The following is a 19,531-nucleotide window of genomic DNA, read 5'->3' on the forward strand; positions in this document are numbered from 1 at the left end:
AAAAACTCCGGAATTGTAAAATGTTTAAAACAATCAAAAAAATCGTTTTTAAGCGATTTAGATATTTTTTGAGGGATTTAAAGAGATTCAAATAGGCGAAACAAACCCATTCCCATCACTCTAAGCAGAGCTGTCTGCATGATGCTCGATGATCCGGGGTGTTCCTTGAAATTTACTAAAACCAAGTACACCAACCAGTAGAGCAGCTTTTTGTGACCAAATTCGTTTAATTTGGCTTTTGTCAAAAGTTATTCGTATTTCTTTTACCAGCATTTAAACAAATATTTTAAAAGTCTATTCTCATCCGACGAGAATATCCTGTTGCCCAGGCAATTTCTATTATCGGCCCACAAAAAAAAATGTATTTTGATCTTTAGAAACAAAGGTAAGACTAATGTGAATATGCTAACCACCTGTTTTTTAGGTTTGGAGGATTGATGAAATAAATGTACAAAAAACAGTACTGGAAACATTTTTAAATGACACGCAAAACAATTTTTTTTAAATTTTGATAACTGAAATACCAACAACAATTGCTAAATCTTCAGCAAATGGTCTGTCAAACTGCCACAAGAAAATTACTGAATTTTCAGTAAAATAATTTGACGTTTCTTTTGCTGAGATTTCAGTTGTTTTGACAACCATTTCACTGAAATTTCAATAAATCATCTGTCAAGGTGACAAATATCAGTTAACTAAGGATTCAGTAAAATCTAAAATACTGAATCGTTTACTGAAACGTAAAATAATTTGGTATCTACCGTTAACAAATCCCGACCGAGAAATGTCGATCGTGAGTCGAGAAGTTACGATCGAGTGCAGAAAAAAAATCAAAGTTAAGTTAAGTAAATATTTTTAAAGTTTCAGAGAATTTGTAAACAATAATTTTGTGAAATATCGCCGATGAAATAATCGCGGAACAATGACGATAATATCACCATAGAGAACCTTGTTCTCCGCTCCAATCCTGTTATGTCTGCAACGTAAACTGAGGTTGACTTCTGCTTCCGCAGGATTTAATGAAAAATTGATTGATTTTTACCACAAAATTTAGCAAAATTGGCTACAGACTTCTGATTTAAGGTGATTGTATGCAACTTTTTTTTTTCTTCTTTTTTCAAATCTGTTAAAGTGTCAGTTTTCAAATATTTTTTGTTCGTTTTCAACTATCTACGGTTTGTTTTGTTGGGTTAGTTTTTCGAATTATCATTCACGTGTTTTAGCGCATGCATGTTTATGAATTTTAGTTACTGGAGTTGCTATTGATTTGCTATGGAATTGTTACTTTCGTTTTGTGTATTTACATCGGTTGTTGTTTTCGGAAAAAGTAATCGAATTCTTCGCGTGAATCGGTATCACAATGGAATGATATCAGAAATAAAACTAAACAAATCAAGACAGCGAACAAATCAACAGTTGCAATTTTCTTATTTCCCGTCATTTTTTGTCTATAGAGTAAAATTCATCGCCTTCAACGCGGGGCCAACTGCTTCAGCTGCGTTTGGCTAACTATTTACACGACTCCCCGCTTCATTTGCCCCGCATTCCGTTTAAAAAGCTAGTTGCTGCTTTATACATGTTATGTTTTTTTTCTGCACGTGTTTGCGCATCATATTTACAACAACAGTGAGTGTGTTTTTCAACCCAAACAAACAGTAAGCTTTGGTTTCTTGGTAAGTTTAACGCAACGAAAATGAACAACAAAATTTGCACTAATTAAAAAATTGGCTAGCATCTTGTTTTTCTGTAACAAACAACGGAAATCGTACATTTACAATATTTTAGTTTTTTTTTTTGTTATATATATTTGAGTTTAATCGCATGTTCTAGGATTAAAAATAGCAGCTTATCAAAAAACATCTATCTCTCATGCATATCGTTCTTTTACTTTTTTTTCCTCTCGCGATTTTCGATACAAAAAGCGTGATGATATTCGTATGTGTGTAAGTGTGTTTCTGTGAGATGTTTCTTCTTTGTATGCATTCGCTTCGCTTCTTTTCTCCAGTCTGGCTACAGTTTATTCAATTTCTACAAAAATAGTTATCACAAAAACTGATTTGTATGAAAATGTGTGAGGGGAGCTCCTCTCTCCCCTTTTTTCTCTCTTTCTCTACTTAGCAGCGACTTGTCTATTTACAGCTACCATACTCGTCTTCCTTGTTTTAGTGTGTGAGAGGGTGAATTTATGGCTTTCTCTGGCTGATATTTGGAGTGAAAAAGTACAAATTTCATACAACTTCTAGTGTTTTAGTTCGTCAATAGAGCTGTACAATTTGTAAAGTGTGTTCTTTTGTTTTGTTTAATATAATCGTCTAATTCTCGATTTTTTTTTTCTCGTACAAAAAGTTAACAAAAAACGCATCTCTCTTTATAAAAAGTGAACGAATTATAAATAGTACCAACTAGTTTTTTTTGTTTCATTTATTTTGGTTTGTAACTCAATCTTTTCTCATTTCTCGTCCGGCGCCCTCGGCGAACGGGGCTCGGAAAGATTATTATCATCATTTTTTCTTTTTGTTTTTTTTTGCTTCTTACTACATTAAATATATATATATTATTATTTTCATCAATCGCAGCAACTATTATAATACTTCAAGTTTTCCTTTTTTGTTTCAATGATTCGGTGAAAGATAAGTTATTTTTCTCAGTTTTATCAAAAAACGGTTCGCCCCAAGGGGCGTTAGTCCTTACTCGCTAAATGGTTATAAAAGTTCGCTTTTCATATGAAAAAAGGGGGCGTTCGTCTTTTGTTTTAGTTCCCAATCGCGCCACCATTCGCAGCCATAGCCTGTTGCTGTTGCATCTTCCGGTGATGCTGCTTCATAATGTCCTCCTGCTGTTTCTTACCAAAGGGCGACGCCAACTGGTCAGCGCTTCCGGTCCGGATCGAGGAAGACGGACTGCTACTGCCGCTGGCGCCTCCGCTGGTGGCCGCACTTCCAGCCGAACCACCGGAACAGTAGCGCGCCGGTGGCGGGGCCAGGAAGCCGCCTGCCGTCGGAATGCGGTGGCCGCCGCCTAGGTGATGGCTTGTGCGGGGCTGCTTGCCCGACGTTCCGGAACCGGAACCGGTTCCGAGCCCCAGGTTGCCCATGCCGCTGGAGTTGGTCCAGGGGAACGAGGGCGGTGGTGGTACGTAGTTGGACGATCCGGGTTGGCCAAAGCCGTGAAAAGTGCTGCTGCCGCCGCCGAGGGAGGCCGCGGCGTTGGACGAACCGGAAGTGCTGCCAGCAGCTGATTGATGGTGATGCTGCTGATGGTGGTGCTGTTGGTGGTGGTTGTTGCTGTTGGTGCCCGATCTGTTCGACGAGGTGGCGCTCGCGAAGGCAGATGGCGCTGTTCTGCCCGCCGCGGCACCGCTCGTGACGGATCGCGGCGGCTGGCGTTAACACCAGCGAAAGGGCACTGCCCGGGGCCGGTCCGCGCCCTCCTTGACGAGGGGCTTGTGGTACTCGCGACCCGAGCGCGAATGGATGTGGGCCCAGCAGTGCTCGCAGTAATACTGAAAAAGGAACAAAGGTGGAGCGGTCAAACGGCGTTCGGGCAAGCAAGGTCTAGAATCCTCTCCCACCTGTAGACAGGTAACGTTGGCGCAGAAGAACGGCGCAAACTTTCCACCGCAGCGCTGACCCTGGCACTCGTCGCACATCTGGTCGTCCAGCACGTACGGCTTCACCTCGACGCGCTTGTCAATGTCGCCGTGCTGCAGCTGCACAAACCGGGCCGAGATGGCCGCGATGTAGCTCTGCTGGTTGGAGAACGCAACGCGGCCGGCGCCCTGTGTAAGAGAAGATGCGCGCACTCTTAAATCTGTACTACGCATTCAACTGTGAAGAATCGCTTACCTTCGGGTACTTCAGCTCCGGATCGGTGTCGATTCCGGCGTAGCAAACCCCACCGTACAGCCGGTCCATGATGGTGGCCAGCTCGTCTGCAACAAGATTCCAACATAAACATCTCTCCTAATCTGAGCGCTACCCCCCCCCACCAAAATACTCACAAGCCTTGAGTGGGCGCGGAACGCCCCCCACGAAGACGGTCTTGCGCGGGTCAAGCGGCATCGACGCGTCCAGGACGTAGTCGGCGTCGGCCAGCCGCCACGGCCGGATCTGCACGGCCTTGTTCTTGATGGTCGGCGACGACACCGTAATGTACAGCTTGTCGTCCTCCGGGTGGCACGTCTCGATCAGCTTCTGGACGCCGCGCTCCTCCTGCAACAGAGAGAAAACAAGTTTTTTTTTGTTGAGTGAAAACTTTTCCGCGCTGCATGCTCTCGACAGACAATAAATTTTAATGCAATTGCGGTGTGTGTGTGTGCGTGTTACGATAGAAAATTGCATCAGCGTAAAGTTTTTTTTTTAAACCACCCACCACCAACACTTCTTCAACACATTTTCTCGCGATTCCATGTGGGAACGGGAAAAGTCTCTTTCCTCTCACGAGTGTGTGGAAAAGCTTCTTCAGAAAAGTGCTTCCCTCCCCACACACAAACAGCTCTTGCTGCGGTGCGTGTTTAAAGTGTGCTGGTTTTATTGCGTTTTTGTGTTATAAAAAAGTTGGTTGCACTTTTGAGTATGTTTGCGAGAGCAAGAGAAGTGTGTCTGGAGATGTGTGAAAGTGTACGCAAATGAATGCTTGAAGCTATGCGGAAGAAATGGTTGTGGATCTTCAGAACACAAAAATCTACTTTGATTAAATTAATGGAGACGCATGATAGTTTTCGAATGCAACAAAATAACCATGCGTCTCCATAATCTCATAATCCAGAATTGTCAGATTTGAGCAATTTGCTACGATTTTTCAAACAACATATTTTCTGTAGGCTGCAAAGCTGTAGGTTTATCCGACTATCCGAAGTTATTATATTGTTTTTTTTTTCTTGGCATGTTTTGGGTCGTTGAGCTCAAATATGACCCCAAAAGTGCTCTAAAGTATTTGGAAAATGGCGTTGAAGGAATGTTAAGAAAACGCATTTCGTAATCAGAAAAAAACATGAAAATTGGGTCTATACAAGCCAGATGACACATGTCGCCATTTTGAATTTTCTTTGTGCTAAAATTTAGTGCTCATTTAGTGCTATTTAGTGCCCTATATCCCACATTTAGTGCCCTTATAGTTTCCATACAAATTGCCATACAAAATTTGAAATACAAGCCAGATGACACATGTCGCCATTTTGAATTTTCTTTGTGCTAAAATTTAGTGCTCATTTAGTGCTATTTAGTGCCCTATACCCCACATTTAGTGCCCTTATATTTTCCATACAAATCGCCATACAAAAATTTGATATACAAGCCAGATGACACATGTCGCCACTTTGAATTTTTCTTTGTGCTAAAATTTAGTGCTCATTTAGTGCTATTTAGTGCCCTATATCCCACATTTAGTGCCCTTATAGTTTCCATACAAATTGCCATACAAAATTTGAAATACAAGCCAGATGACACATGTCGCCATTTTGAATTTTCTTTGCGCTAAAATTTAGTGCTCATTTAGTGCTATTTAGTGCCCTATACCCCACATTTAGTGCCCTTATAGTTTCCATACAAATTGCCATACAAAATTTGAAATACAAGCCAGATGACACATGTCGCCATTTTGAATTTTCTTTGTGCTAAAATTTAGTGCTCATTTAGTGCTATTTAGTGCCCTATACCCCACATTTAGTGCCCTCATAGTTTCCATACAAATCGCCATACAAAGTTCAAAAGTCAAATTTCAGATGTCGCCATTTTGAATGTTTTTCAGTGCTAAAATTTAGTGCTCATTTAGTGCTATTTAGTGCCCTTTACCCCACATTTAGTGCCCTCATAGTTTCCATACAAATCGCCATACAAAGTATCAAAGTCAAATTTCAGATGTCGCCATTTTGAATGTTTTTCAGTGCTTAAATTTAGTGCTCATTTAGTGCTATTTAGTGCCCTATACCCCACATTTGGTGCCCTCATGGTTTCCATACAAATCGCAATACAAAGTTTAAAAGTCAAATTTCAGATGTCGCCATTTTGAATGTTTTTCAGTGCTAAAATTTAGTGCTCATTTAGTGCTATTTAGTGCCCTAGAACCTACATTTAGTGCCCTCATAGTTTCCATACAAATCGCAATACAAAGTTCAAAAGTCAAATTTCAGATGTCGCCATTTTGAATGTTTTTCAGTGCTAAAATTTAGTGCTCATTTAGTGCTATTTAGTGCCCTATACCCCACATTTAGTGCCCTCATAGTTTCCATACAAATCGCCATACAAAGTTCAAAAGTCAAATTTCAGATGTCGCCATTTTGAATGTTTTTCAGTGCTTAAATTTAGTGCTCATTTAGTGCTATTTAGTGCCCTTTACCCCACATTTAGTGCCCTCATAGTTTCCATACAAATCGCCATACAAAGTTCAAAAGTCAAATTTCAGATGTCGCCATTTTGAATGTTTTTCAGTGCTAAAATTTAGTGCTCATTTAGTGCTATTTAGTGCCCTTTACCCCACATTTAGTGCCCTCATAGTTTCCATACAAATCGCCATACAAAGTTTAAAAGTCAAATTTCAGATGTCGCCATTTTGAATGTTTTTCAGTGCTAAAATTTAGTGCTCATTTAGTGCTATTTAGTGCCCTATACCCCACATTTAGTGCCCTCATAGTTTCCATACAAATCGCCATACAAAGTTCAAAAGTCAAATTTCAGATGTTGCCATTTTGAATGTTTTTCAGTGCTAAAATTTAGTGCTCATTTAGTGCTATTTAGTGCCCTGTACCCCACATTTAGTGCCCTCATAGTTTCCATACAAATCGCCATACAAAGTTTAAAAGTCAAATTTCAGATGTCGCCATTTTGAATGTTTTTCAGTGCTAAAATTTAGTGCTCATTTAGTGCTATTTAGTGCCCTATATCCCACATTTAGTGCCCTCATAGTTTCCATACAAATCGCCATACAAAGTTCAAAAGTTAGATTTCAGATGTCGCCATTTTGAATGTTTTTCAGTGCTCATTTAGTGCTATTTAGTGCCCTATTCCCCACATTTAGTGCCCTCATAGTTTCCATACAAATCGCCATACAAAGTTCAAAAGTCAAATTTCAGATGTCGCCATATTGAATGTTTTTCAGTGCTTAAATTTAGTGCTCATTTAGTGCTATTTAGTGCCCTATACCCCACATTTAGTGCCCTCATGGTTTCCATACAAATCGCAATACAAAGTTCAAATTTCAGATGTCGCCATTTTGAATGTTTTTCAGTGCTAAAATTTAGTGCTCATTTAGTGCTATTTAGTGCCCTCTTCCCCACATTTAGTGCCCTCATTCACTAAAAGTAAAAGTGTCTATTTCCCAAAATACGTATTTTTGATTTTCGAGAGTTTTTGATATGTTTTAGGGGACAAAAATACGCAACTTTTGAGCCATAGAGAAACATGGTCAAAAAATCTGTCGCTGGGTTATGAATTTTTGAAAAAAATGTGTTTTAAAAAAAATCAAAATTTCTTGCAAAAACAAATTTGACATTATTTTTTAATGCAAAATTGAATTTGCAATCGAAAAGTACTTTACAGATTCTTTTTCTTAATTATAATACATTGAATATTACGAGCATTTAAAATGCTAGTCTTGATTTAAAAATTTTCAAAATATTTTTTTCGAAAAGATCGGAAAATTTCACGAATGCGTCATGTATTAACATTGAAAATCGGACCGTTAGTTGCTGAGATATCGTCATTAGAAATGTTCACTCATGGTAACTATTTTTAAAAATTGAAAAACTGCAAATATTTCGCTAAAATCAAACTTTCGGTGGCTATATCTTGAAAATGGAGCCCTTTATCAAAAAATCTGTAAAGTACTTTTCGATTGCAAATTCAATTTTGCATTAAAAAATAATGTCAAATTTGTTTATGCAAGAAATTTAGATTTTTTCCAAAAATCACTATTTTTTTCAAAAATTCATAACTCAGCGGCAGATTTTTTGACCAAGTTTCTCTATGGCTTAAAAGTTGCGGATTTTTGTCCCCTAAAACATATCAAAAAATCTTGAAAATCAAAAAATACGTATTTTGGGAAATTGAGTTTTTGTAAAAAAAAAGTTGATATAAAAATCTGCAATTTTTTTTCCGTGTACCTATTTTTTTCTCAAAATTCCTCAACAATACCTACAACTTTGCCGAAGACACCAAATTGATCAGAAAATTCACTCAAAAGTTACAGCTGTTTGAATATTTACGTACCATTTTTGTATGGACAGCAGCCAAAATTGTATGGAGACTTGTATGGGTGAACCAATGACACAAAATAGCATATTTGGTCATAGGAAGGCCCCACAAAGTTTGAGTCAAATAAAAAAATACAAATATAATCCATTTCCGGTTTTGGTAGAGAATTGCTCACATGGATTTTTTTTATTCAAAATGTATCAGCAACTTCAGTGATGGTACATTTGACTTAAAAATAAAATTTGAACACGATAAATCTGATTTTTACAAGAATAACTATTACTATCAAAGTCACCCCGGAATTTAAAATAAGAATTTTCAATGCAACTATTTTTTAAACACTATTGAAAACACTTTTTATCAAAAATAGAGCACCTACCCTAGTACATGTTTTAAAATAAATAATCTTGAGATAAACCTTACCAGTTGAAAAATATTCCAAAAATAAATCGAAATTCTATCAATGTCACCCCGGTTTACGGTATATTTTTCAGCAGGTCCATTTAAATACGTTGAACCTGTTATTGAATGATCACTTTTTAATACTCATGTAACTCGATCCTACAAAAGTTTAGGAGCTGTTAAAAAATAATAAGACAGTATACAAAGTTAATGTACCATAATGAAAACCAAATTTCCTTTTTATGTTGATAGTAATTTGTAGCTCAAGTTGAAAATTTGCATGGAAAGTATAGGTAGTCTTCGATATTTTTTTCAAAAAAAAAAATTAAAATTGGTGACATTATAAAGCAATTCCAGCTCAAATCAAGAATTTATCTGGAACTTTTGTACCCGACCCTCTCCGATTTCAATGAAACTTTTTAGACATGTTATCCTAGGCCTATATAAGCCATTTTTGTTTATATGGAGCCAATTGTACTCAAAAATGACATTTGAGAAGGGCATGAGCGTTTTGAATATTTTTGCATTTCGTAATTTAAATATCGCTGTAACTCGAAGCCGTTGCATTGTACCAAAAAGTGGTCAACGACAAACTTGTAGGAAATTGGACGGGCTTTCTGAAAAAAATACACTGAAATAAAAATACACGCCACTTCTATGAGATTTTTTTTTCGTTCAAAATTTTTGAGGAAATAGCCTAAGATGTTACCTGGGTGCTGAAAAGACAGAATGCGTAACGTGATTTTCGAAGACTCCCCACTGCTCCCCATTAATACATTTGCACTACAGCTGTAAACATAAACAAAGTAGAAGGCTATGTTCAAGCTCAAGCGTGACATATTTTTTGCTGCTGAAGTGAATTATTATGAAACATTTTGGATCTGTTGATGTTCATGTTTTAGATGAAAATTAAGTGCTTCGCACTTTTTCTTCGTAGACTAAACGATGGGCGGCCAAAAGAGGCCTTTTTTGTTTTCCACGTGATGAAAAATTGTGTCAAAAGTGGGTGGAATTTCGTGAATCAGAAGAGCAACCGAATGGATGTTCCGAGATTATGTATCTTTGATGTGTAGTGATAATATCGGAGTATCCAATATTATTTGGAAAGTACTATTGATAGTTATTGATAATTCATCGCTAACATTTAAAAAAGCATCATAAACATAGATTTTGTAGACATAGCGATTGTAAAATTTTAGCGACGAATTATGCCAAACTCGATTTCAAACCTCTTATTAAGATGTTTTGACTTCGAATACCTCAATAGTCATCGATTTTTTTTTATTCCTGACTAAATAAATTTTAGATCGATCACAATACTTGCCACTTCTTGGTATAATTATGCGAACAGTAAATTGGTTCCGCTTTGACAGTTCTAAATTGAGGCCGCTTTGCGGACAACTATTCTGCACCCAGGATGTTACTAAAAGACTGACGAAAAATGCAGGATGGTATGTCTCTCCTAAAAAAATAAAAAAATCATTTACTGAAACTGTTTTTTTTTGAAAAGTGGTCTAAACGTCAAAATTTTCAAAAACCGGCAGTGGGAATCGATTTCCCAGACAATTTTACATAAAAGTCTCCATATTGACCATTGTCCTATGTCCAATCCTTGGGAAGATACAGCGGTTTTAAAAATAAAAATATCGAAAAAATAGGTTTTTTGGTGGTTTATTGCAATTTCTATGACAGACTTGATTTTTCAGTCTCGTAAATATTTTTACCGAAAAGCTCGTCTAATTTCCCATAAGTTTGCCTTTGACTGAATAAAAATCCAAAAACGACGATAACTCAGGAACCACAAATCTTAGAGGGCTGGTCTTAGACTCAATTTTGAAGAAAATTGGACGTAGAATCCATTTCTGTGATCAAAATTTGCGAAATTGAAAACTTTATATGGCCGTATCTCAAAACAGCCCTATTTATTTTTTGAATTTGACCTCACCATCGTATTCCCGTCCGATTTTACATAAGAATCACTTATCGACAGAAAGGAATAAGTGTCGTTCCAGAGATATCGAATTTTAAAGTTTTGAGTATTTGAGATTATCTACATCAGCTACACTCGCCGCATCTGCTAGAAGCACTCAGTCGTGCTGATCAATAATTACTACCTGGTGTTTTGTAAGATGAATTATTTTTATAATTTTATACGATTTTGAGATAATCAATATCTTGAACAATCTATTTTTTGTTTAACGAATATTTATTGGGTAATTTTCGCAATTGCTACAGAGTTTTTAGAATACAATTTTCAAAAAAATATCATTTTTCTATGATTTTTATACTTTTCATAATTCCTATTTTTTTCCAATTCATCACATTATTTCTTTTATTTAAAGTGAGAACAAATGTAGAGCTGGCTGTGGTAGATGAAATAACTCTCATGGGGTCTAGAGCTATTGCCATGTGCGGTAGCGAAATAGTGCCATTCAGCAAAACCCCAAAATATCTGCCTTACGGTTTGAAAGATTGATCATATTAAACCGATTTTATATTGTGAGCCAGTTTCATCTGAATAATTGATGATTTTTTTTCAATTCTGTTACATGTGGACAGCAGCTTTATCGTCTTTCAAGATTTCTTCACCCAGAACTGGGCATCGGCATACGAGAGGATAAAGAGTACGGTTCGGTAGTAAAATGGTACTGTGTGCGGACGGAGAGGATAAATCCCGAAATTACCGTGGGGACCATCCATAAACCACGTGGACACTTTTTAGGAATCTGTTACCCCCTTCGTGGACAATTGTCCATACAAAAAAAGCTATTTAGTGCCCTTTATCCCACATTTAGTGCCCTCATAGTTTCCATACAAATCGCCATACAAAGTTCAAAAGTTAGATTTCAGATGTCGCCATTTTGAATGTTTTTCAGTGCTAAAATTTAGTGCTCATTTAGTGCTATTTAGTGCCCTATTCCCCACATTTAGTGCCCTCATAGTTTCCATACAAATCGCCATACAAAGTTCAAAAGTCAAATTTCAGATGTCGCCATTTTGAATGTTTTTCAGTGCTCATTTAGTGCTATTTAGTGCTATTTAGTGCCCTATTCCCCACATTTAGTGCCCTCATAGTTTCCATACAAATCGCCATACAAAGTTCAAAAGTCAAATTTCAGATGTCGCCATTTTGAATGTTTTTCAGTGCTCATTTAGCGCTCATTTAGTGCTATTTAGTGCCCTATACCCCACATTTAGTGCCCTCATAGTTTCCATACAAATCGCCATACAAAGTTTAAAAGTCAAATTTCAGATGTCGCCATTTTGAATGTTTTTCAGTGCTAAAATTTAGTGCTCATTTAGTGCTATTTAGTGCCCTATACCCCACATTTAGTGCCCTCATAGTTTCCATACAAATCGCCATACAAAGTTCAAAAGTAAGATTTCAGATGTCGCCATTTTGAATGTTTTTCTGTGCTAAAATTTAGTGCTCATTTAGTGCTATTTAGTACCCTATACCCCACATTTAGTGCCCTCATAGTTTCCATACAAATCGCCATACAAAGTTTAAAAGTCAAATTTCAGATGTCGCCATTTTGAATGTTTTTCAGTGCTAAAATTTAGTGCTCATTTAGTGCTATTTAGTGCCCTTTATCCCACATTTAGTGCCCTCATAGTTTCCATACAAATCGCCATACAAAGTTCAAAAGTCAGATTTCAGATGTCGCCATTTTGAATGTTTTTCAGTGCTAAAATTTAGTGCTCATTTAGTGCTATTTAGTGCCCTATACCCCACATTTAGTGCCCTCATAGTTTCCATACAAATCGCCATACAAAGTTCAAAAGTAAGATTTCAGATGTCGCCATTTTGAATGTTTTTCTGTGCTAAAATTTAGTGCTCATTTAGTGCTATTTAGTACCCTATACCCCACATTTAGTGCCCTCATAGTTTCCATACAAATCGCCATACAAAGTTTAAAAGTCAAATTTCAGATGTCGCCATTTTGAATGTTTTTCAGTGCTAAAATTTAGTGCTCATTTAGTGCTATTTAGTGCCCTTTATCCCACATTTAGTGCCCTCATAGTTTCCATACAAATCGCCATACAAAGTTCAAAAGTAAGATTTCAGATGTCGCCATTTTGAATGTTTTTCAGTGCTAAAATTTAGTGCTCATTTAGTGCTATTTAGTGCCCTTTATCCCACATTTAGTGCCCTCATAGTTTCCATACAAATCGCCATACAAAGTTCAAAAGTCAAATTTCAGATGTCGCCATTTTGAATGTTTTTCAGTGCTCATTTAGCGCTCATTTAGTGCTATTTAGTGCCCTATTCCCCACATTTAGTGCCCTCATGGTTTCCATACAAATCGCAATACAAAGTTCAAAAGTCAAATTTCAGATGTCCCAGGTTTTTCGGGAAAATTTTAAAGGAGAGCCTTTTTTACCTGTACACAACTTGAGCCAAATGAATTTAAAATGGAAATCAACTCGTAAGATCTAGGGTAGAGGACCCAGAAATCGCCCACTTTATAGTGGGAATCATAGAAATTTGACAAGAATTCAATGACAATATATGGTTTTCGGTTCTATTTGTTGTAAAACTTTGACAAACTATTTGCTTTTAAGTTTCCACCAGGTTTTTATCATTTACATGTTCATTTTTGTTGAAATTTTGCATTTTAATAAAGTGCTCTGAAGTGCCTATTTTCGCCCCCCTAAATCCAATTTTCGCCCACCCTTGGAACCAGTTTTCGCCCACGACAAAAATCAAGAAATCAAATAAAATTATGGCTCAAAATAGGTCTCCTATTGATTCACAATATGTTCCCGAAGCTCAATTTCATCGATGTGCACAATTTTGTTGTAATATTTTTAAATTGAAATTCAAAAAACCCTAGTTGTTTTTTTTAACAGATATTCCACTAATTTTGAGGTTCTAACTAAAACCAAAACATGTTCGCACTCTTAAAAAATATGACTTAATCAAAATTCCTAATAGAACTCATGTGTCCCTATTCACCCAAGATAAGGGCACACAGTTACAATTAGTTCCATGTTCGCTCCCGAATTGACTCAATAGAAAACTTCGAGTACCTCTTAAATAAAAATATTTAGCACATGTGCTATTTTTAAAGATGTTGTGTAACTTCTTTTTCCTCCTTTACTTAATTTGTTCTACAACTCTTACCACGTTTGAGCTAGGTGTCCCATATCTGAGTTTAGGTTAATTTTTGAACTGATGTTTTTACCAAAACACCCTGATGAATTATTCAATAAATTATTCAGATACATTATTTTCGGACGAAATGAATTGTTTTCCCTCATTAACATTATTACCCACTGTAGTAGGAATTGACAAAAATATGGCGGCTGCAATAAGGCTTTTTTTTAAATGCTTATAAAAACTTAATAAACAATAGTAATTCACTAGGAATGTTTCAATTAGAGCTAGAAATGAATGAATATGCAAACCTGCATAATAAATTCAACCTAAAAATTGTACAAGTTAGCTGAATACAGATTAAATCCAGTAGGTGGGCGAAAACTGGAGCAGGGCGAAAACTGGGTCCTCTACCCTATGCGTTTTGATTTTCGCCGTTTTTTTATTTTTCTTAAATATCATGAGCTTATAGTTCGTGTTTTAAGGAACAAGTTTGCCGAAGACATCAGCGAGATTTGTTCGTACCAAATAAAAAAAAAATATTAGGATTTTTTGTTGAGAAGTATTTTTATAATCATAGTGTTTGGACAGTGAAAATCTATGCTCCACAACAATAAAATTGCTGTTAAATTTGTCTCAGTGGCCATCAAAATGAAATGAAATGAAAAAAATATATCAAGTAGAAATAATGTTTTTCATGGCAATTTAGTATTTTCAACTTGTGAATAAATAGATAATCATTGAATTTGCGTAAAAAATCTAATTTCGCACGTTATTTAACTTGAAACACTATTTCATGAAATCACAACAACAAGTTTTACAATATTTGAAGTGAGTTTTTGAAAAAATGGTTGCATACTTTGGGTGAATTTCATATGATACAAAGTTGTATTTTTAATGATTTTTAATGGTTCCATTTATGGTATGATTTTAGTTATATGGTTATATGGCCTAATATTTAAATTTATTAGACAAAAATAATTTTTGTTGCCCAACACATAAGCAAACAATATTCCTAGTTGTGAAAGCTTCATAAATAAAAAAAATCATTGATTTGTCCGTACAACTTTCTATAGAAGTTTGACAGCTGCCCATATAATTGCTTACTAGTCCATTTCACGAAGCGGAACACCACTCGAAATCGACTTTTTCTGAACATGCTTAACATTTAGCGGAGCTGTTTATCCTATCGAAACATGCAAAAATCCCTTCTTTTTTGGCACCGCCCCATAGTTTTACGATTTTCACCTATTTTTTTATTTAGTTTTCAAATGGTTATATCTTGGATACAAAAAAATAATAGAGCAAAACTCGACTGCTTTTTCAAGAAACGCTGAATTATATTGCGTCATCAAATTTTGATTCGAATCAAACTTTACTTGTTAGGCCAAGTTCTCTTGTCAATTTCAAATGTATAAGCTTGCAGTAGCAGAATTTACCTACATCGATCCATGCAACATTTTTTTAATTGTTAAAAATGCTGCCATGTTTGATTTTAATTAAAAATGATGACGATGAATTGAATCAGCGTCAAATTTCTTTTAAAATAGCAGTCGAATATTACTCATTTTTTGTTTCCAAAATATTTGACAAAGTTTTTTTTTTAAATTGGCGAAAATCGTAAAACTTTGGGGCAGTATAATGATAAACAGTCACCAAATTTCAACAGAATCAGAAAAAGTAGACCCTATTTAAAAAAAATCACTTTGGCGGTACATAGTCAAATTTGGATTTGGATCCGATAACGATCTAAGTAACTATTTTACTTAAAATCCAGAACTGCCTATCCAGTTAGTCGAAGGCTTTATAATAATAATAGCTGGCCGTTTTTAGTGAGATTTCGATTTTTCTCCGTGTGTTAACTATCAAAGTGTCTTTTTAATTTTTTCAAAATATTTTTCTTATGGCGTATCTGGTAAAAGTTGAGTTTTTGTTTTGACGACAACGATCAAAGTATTTTTTGAAATATTTTTATGAGGGCGTATTAACCCCTTCCTTCCCAGAGTAAAATCGAGATTTTTACGTTTTTCACCATAACTCCTAATGGTTATAACCTAACAATCTATATAAACTAACGCAAGTTGAATCAGGTTGAAAACATGCATGGTTGCAGAGAAATTTAGTTTTGAAGACAAAAATTAGTGGTGCTCTGGAGTAACCATGGGCGTTAGAGGGTTAAGATTTTGGTTTAGCTAAACTTTAGTTTTTTTGAAGGCGTCAACGATTAAAGTTTTTTTTTAAATATTTTCTTGAGGGCGTATTTAGTGAGAGTTGAGTTTTTCGGTGGCCATCAATGATCTTTTTTTAATATTTTTATGAGGCGCATTTAGTGAAAGTAAAGTTTTTATCTTGGTGTCAATGACCAAAGTATTTAGTAAATGTTAAGTTTTTCTCTTGGCGTTAACGATGAAAGTATTTTTTTCATTTTATTAAGGCGTATCTAGTGGGAATTAAGTTTTAGTCAAGGCGTCAACGATCAAAGTTTTTTTTGAAATTATTTTTATGAAGCAAGAATTTAGTTTTGTTTCAAGGCGTCAATGATCAAAGCTTTTTTAAAACATTTTCTTGAAGGCGGTTTTAGTGAAAGTTTGGTTTTTTCAAGGCGTCAACGATCAAAGTTTTTTTTATTATATTTTCTTGGGGGCGTATTTAATAAATGTGGAATTTTTTCAAGGCGTCAGCGATCAAAGTTTTTTTTTGAAATTATTTTTATGAAAGCGTATTAAGCGAGAGTTTAGTTTTTTTCAAGGCGTCAACGATCAAAGTTTTTTAAAATTATTTTATGAAGGCATATTTAGTGCAAGTTGAGTTATTTTCAAGGCGTCAACGATCAAAGTTATTTTTAAATATTTTCTTGAGGTCGTATTTAGTGAATGTGTAGTTTTTTCGGGGCGTCAGCGATCAAAGTTTTTTTTTATATTTTCTTGAGGGCGTATTTATTGAAAGTTGGGTTGGGCGTCAACATTCAGTTTTTTTTTGCAAAAAATAGTATGAGGGCGTATTCAGTAAGAGTTTAGTTTTTCTCTAGGCGTCAACGATCGAAGTTTTTTTTAAATATAAATGAGGGCGTATCGAGTGAGAGTTGAGTTTTCTGGGAGTCAACGTTCAATTTTTTTCAAATATTTTATTAGGGCGTATTTAGTAACAGTTCAGTTTTTCTCTAGACGTCAACGATCAAAAGGGCGTTAGAAAGGCGTATTTAGCGAGAGTGTAGTTTTTCTTTAGGCGTCAACGATCATGGTAGTTTTTAATATTTTTAGAAGGGCGTGTTTTTGAAAGTGGAGTTTTTTGTTAGCGTCAAATGTTTTTATGAGGGCGTATTTACTGAGAGTTGAGTTTTTCACTTGATGGCGTATCTAGTGAGAGTGAAGTTTTTTCCTGGGTGAATAAATTTTGATAATCATAAAAAATGGCGGCCCTTCGGGCCTTGTTTTTGTGAGGGCGTTGGGGGTGTAGGCTATTTTTTCCATGGGGGGTGTTGAACACCCATAACACCCCCCTTAGATACGGCTCTGCCACCACGTCGTTTATGGATGGCCCTGAACGACAACAATGCAGTGCTGGTTTAATCAGGTTTAACCTAGCCATGGTCACTCGGGTCTATATGACCAAGACATGTTTTGGCTACCAAAATTCGGAATCTGAACCGATAGTGGATGTCTTGGTCGCAAATGAAAGGTTACTGGTAAAACCGGTTTTGGACACTGTGGTCGGGAACCGGGAACCTGCTATAACAAAAAGAAAAAAAACATTTTGAGGCCCCGATTTTGAGGACCTGTATCTTCGAAACGATAACACTAGCGGGTTGATTTGTTGCATTTGACTGGTAATAACTTATTACCAGTCAAATGCAACTGGAATCAACCTGCTAGTTGTTATCGTTTCGAAGATACCAGTGCTGTTAAACGTTAATCAACGTTAACGACTCCGTTAATCGTTAAAATTAACGTGAAAGCGAACGAAGCCTACGTTGATCTTAACGTGAACGTGGATGGAGTACGTTAATTAACGTCGTTAATTAACGCGACGCACTAAATTTTAGCACTGAAAAACATTCAAAATGGCGACATCTGAAATTTGACTTTTGAACTTTGTATGGCGATTTGTATGGAAACTATGAGGGCACTAAATGTGGGATAAAGGGCACTAAATAGCATTAAATGAGCACTAAATTTGAGCACTGATAAACATTCAAAATGGCGACATCTGAAATTTGACTTTTAAACTTTGTATGGCGATTTGTATGGAAACTATGAGGGCACTAAATGTGGGGAATAGGGCACTAAATAGCACTAAATGAGCACTAAATTTTAGCACTGAAACACATTCAAAATGGCGACATCTGAAATTTGACTTTAAACTTTGTATTGCGATTTGTATGGAAACTATGAGGGCACTAAATGTGGGGTATAGGGCACTAAATAGCACTAAATGAGCACTAAATTTTAGCACTGAAAAACATTCAAAATGGCGACATCTGAAATTTGACTTTTGAACTTTGTATGGCGATTTGTATGGAAACTATGAGGGCACTAAATGTGGGATAAAGGGCACTAAATAGCACTAAATGAGCACTAAATTTTAGCACTGAAAAACATTAAAAATGGCGACATCTGAAATTTGACTTTTGAACTTTGTATTGCGATTTGTATGGAAACCATGAGGGCACTAAATGTGGGGAATAGGGCACTAAATAGCACTAAATGAGCGCTAAATGAGCACTGAAAAACATTCAAAATGGCGACATCTGAAATCTTACTTTTGAACTTTGTATGGCGATTTGTATGGAAACTATGAGGGCACTAAATGTGGGGTATAGGGCACTAAATAGCACTAAATGAGCACTAAATTTAAGCACTGAAAAACATTCAAAATGGCGACATCTGAAATTTGACTTTTAAACTTTGTATGGCGATTTGTATGGAAACTATGAGGGCACTAAATGTGGGGTAAAGGGCACTAAATAGCACTAAATGAGCACTAAATTTTAGCACAGAAAAACATTCAAAATGGCGACATCTGAAATTTGACTTTTGAACTTTGTATGGCGATTTGTATGGAAACTATGAGGGCACTAAATGTGGGGTCTAGGGCACTAAATAGCACTAAATTTTAGCACTGAAAAACATTCAAAATGGCGACATCTGAAATTTGACTTTTAAACTTTGTATGGCGATTTGTATGGAAACTATGAGGGCACTAAATGTGGGGTACAGGGCACTAAATAGCACTAAATGAGCACTAAATTTTAGCACTGAAAAACATTCAAAATGGCGACATCTGAAATTTGACTTTTAAACTTTGTATGGCGATTTGTATGGAAACTATGAGGGCACTAAATGTGGGGAATATGGCACTAAATAGCACTAAATGAGCACTAAATTTTAGCACTGAAAAACATTCAAAATGGCGACATCTGAAATTTGACTTTTGAACTTTGTATGGCGATTTGTATGGAAACTATGAGGGCACTAAATGTGGGGTAAAGGGCACTAAATAGCACTAAATGAGCACTAAATTTTAGCACTGAAAAACATTCAAAATGGCGACATCTGAAATTTGACTTTTAAACTTTGTATGGCGATTTGTATGGAAACTATGAGGGCATCAAATGTGGGGTATAGGGCACTAAATAGCACTAAATGTGCACTAAATTTAAGCACTGAAAAACATTCAAAATGGCGACATCTGAAATCTTACTTTTGAACTTTGTATGGCGATTTGTATGGAAACAATGAGGGCACTAAATGTGGGGTATAGGACACTAAATAGCACTAAATGAGCACTAAATTTGAGCACTGAAAAACATTCAAAATGGCGACATCTGAAATTTGACTTT

General features: G+C 36.1%; 1 protein-coding gene across 3 annotated transcripts in view; it reads right to left on the reverse strand.

The window, feature by feature from the left end:
• Nucleotides 1-3,358: 3,358 nt before the first annotated feature.
• Nucleotides 3,359-19,531, reverse strand: part of LOC6042017 (cytoplasmic polyadenylation element-binding protein 2) — a 605,979-nt gene continuing 589,806 nt past the window's right edge. For all 3 annotated transcript variants that reach the window (XM_038254618.1, XM_038254624.1, XM_038254613.1), the window contains 4 exons: nt 4,001-4,211; nt 3,846-3,931; nt 3,572-3,778; nt 3,359-3,502 (listed from right to left, as the gene is read on the reverse strand). In XM_038254618.1, coding sequence (XP_038110546.1) covers nt 3,386-3,502; nt 3,572-3,778; nt 3,846-3,931; nt 4,001-4,211 — 621 coding nt within the window. In that variant the 3' untranslated portion in view covers nt 3,359-3,385. The remainder of the gene's footprint in view (nt 3,503-3,571; nt 3,779-3,845; nt 3,932-4,000; nt 4,212-19,531) is intronic.

Source organism: Culex quinquefasciatus, chromosome 1, assembly GCF_015732765.1.
Source record: "Culex quinquefasciatus strain JHB chromosome 1, VPISU_Cqui_1.0_pri_paternal, whole genome shotgun sequence".
Classification (NCBI taxonomy): Eukaryota; Metazoa; Arthropoda; class Insecta; order Diptera; family Culicidae; genus Culex; species Culex quinquefasciatus.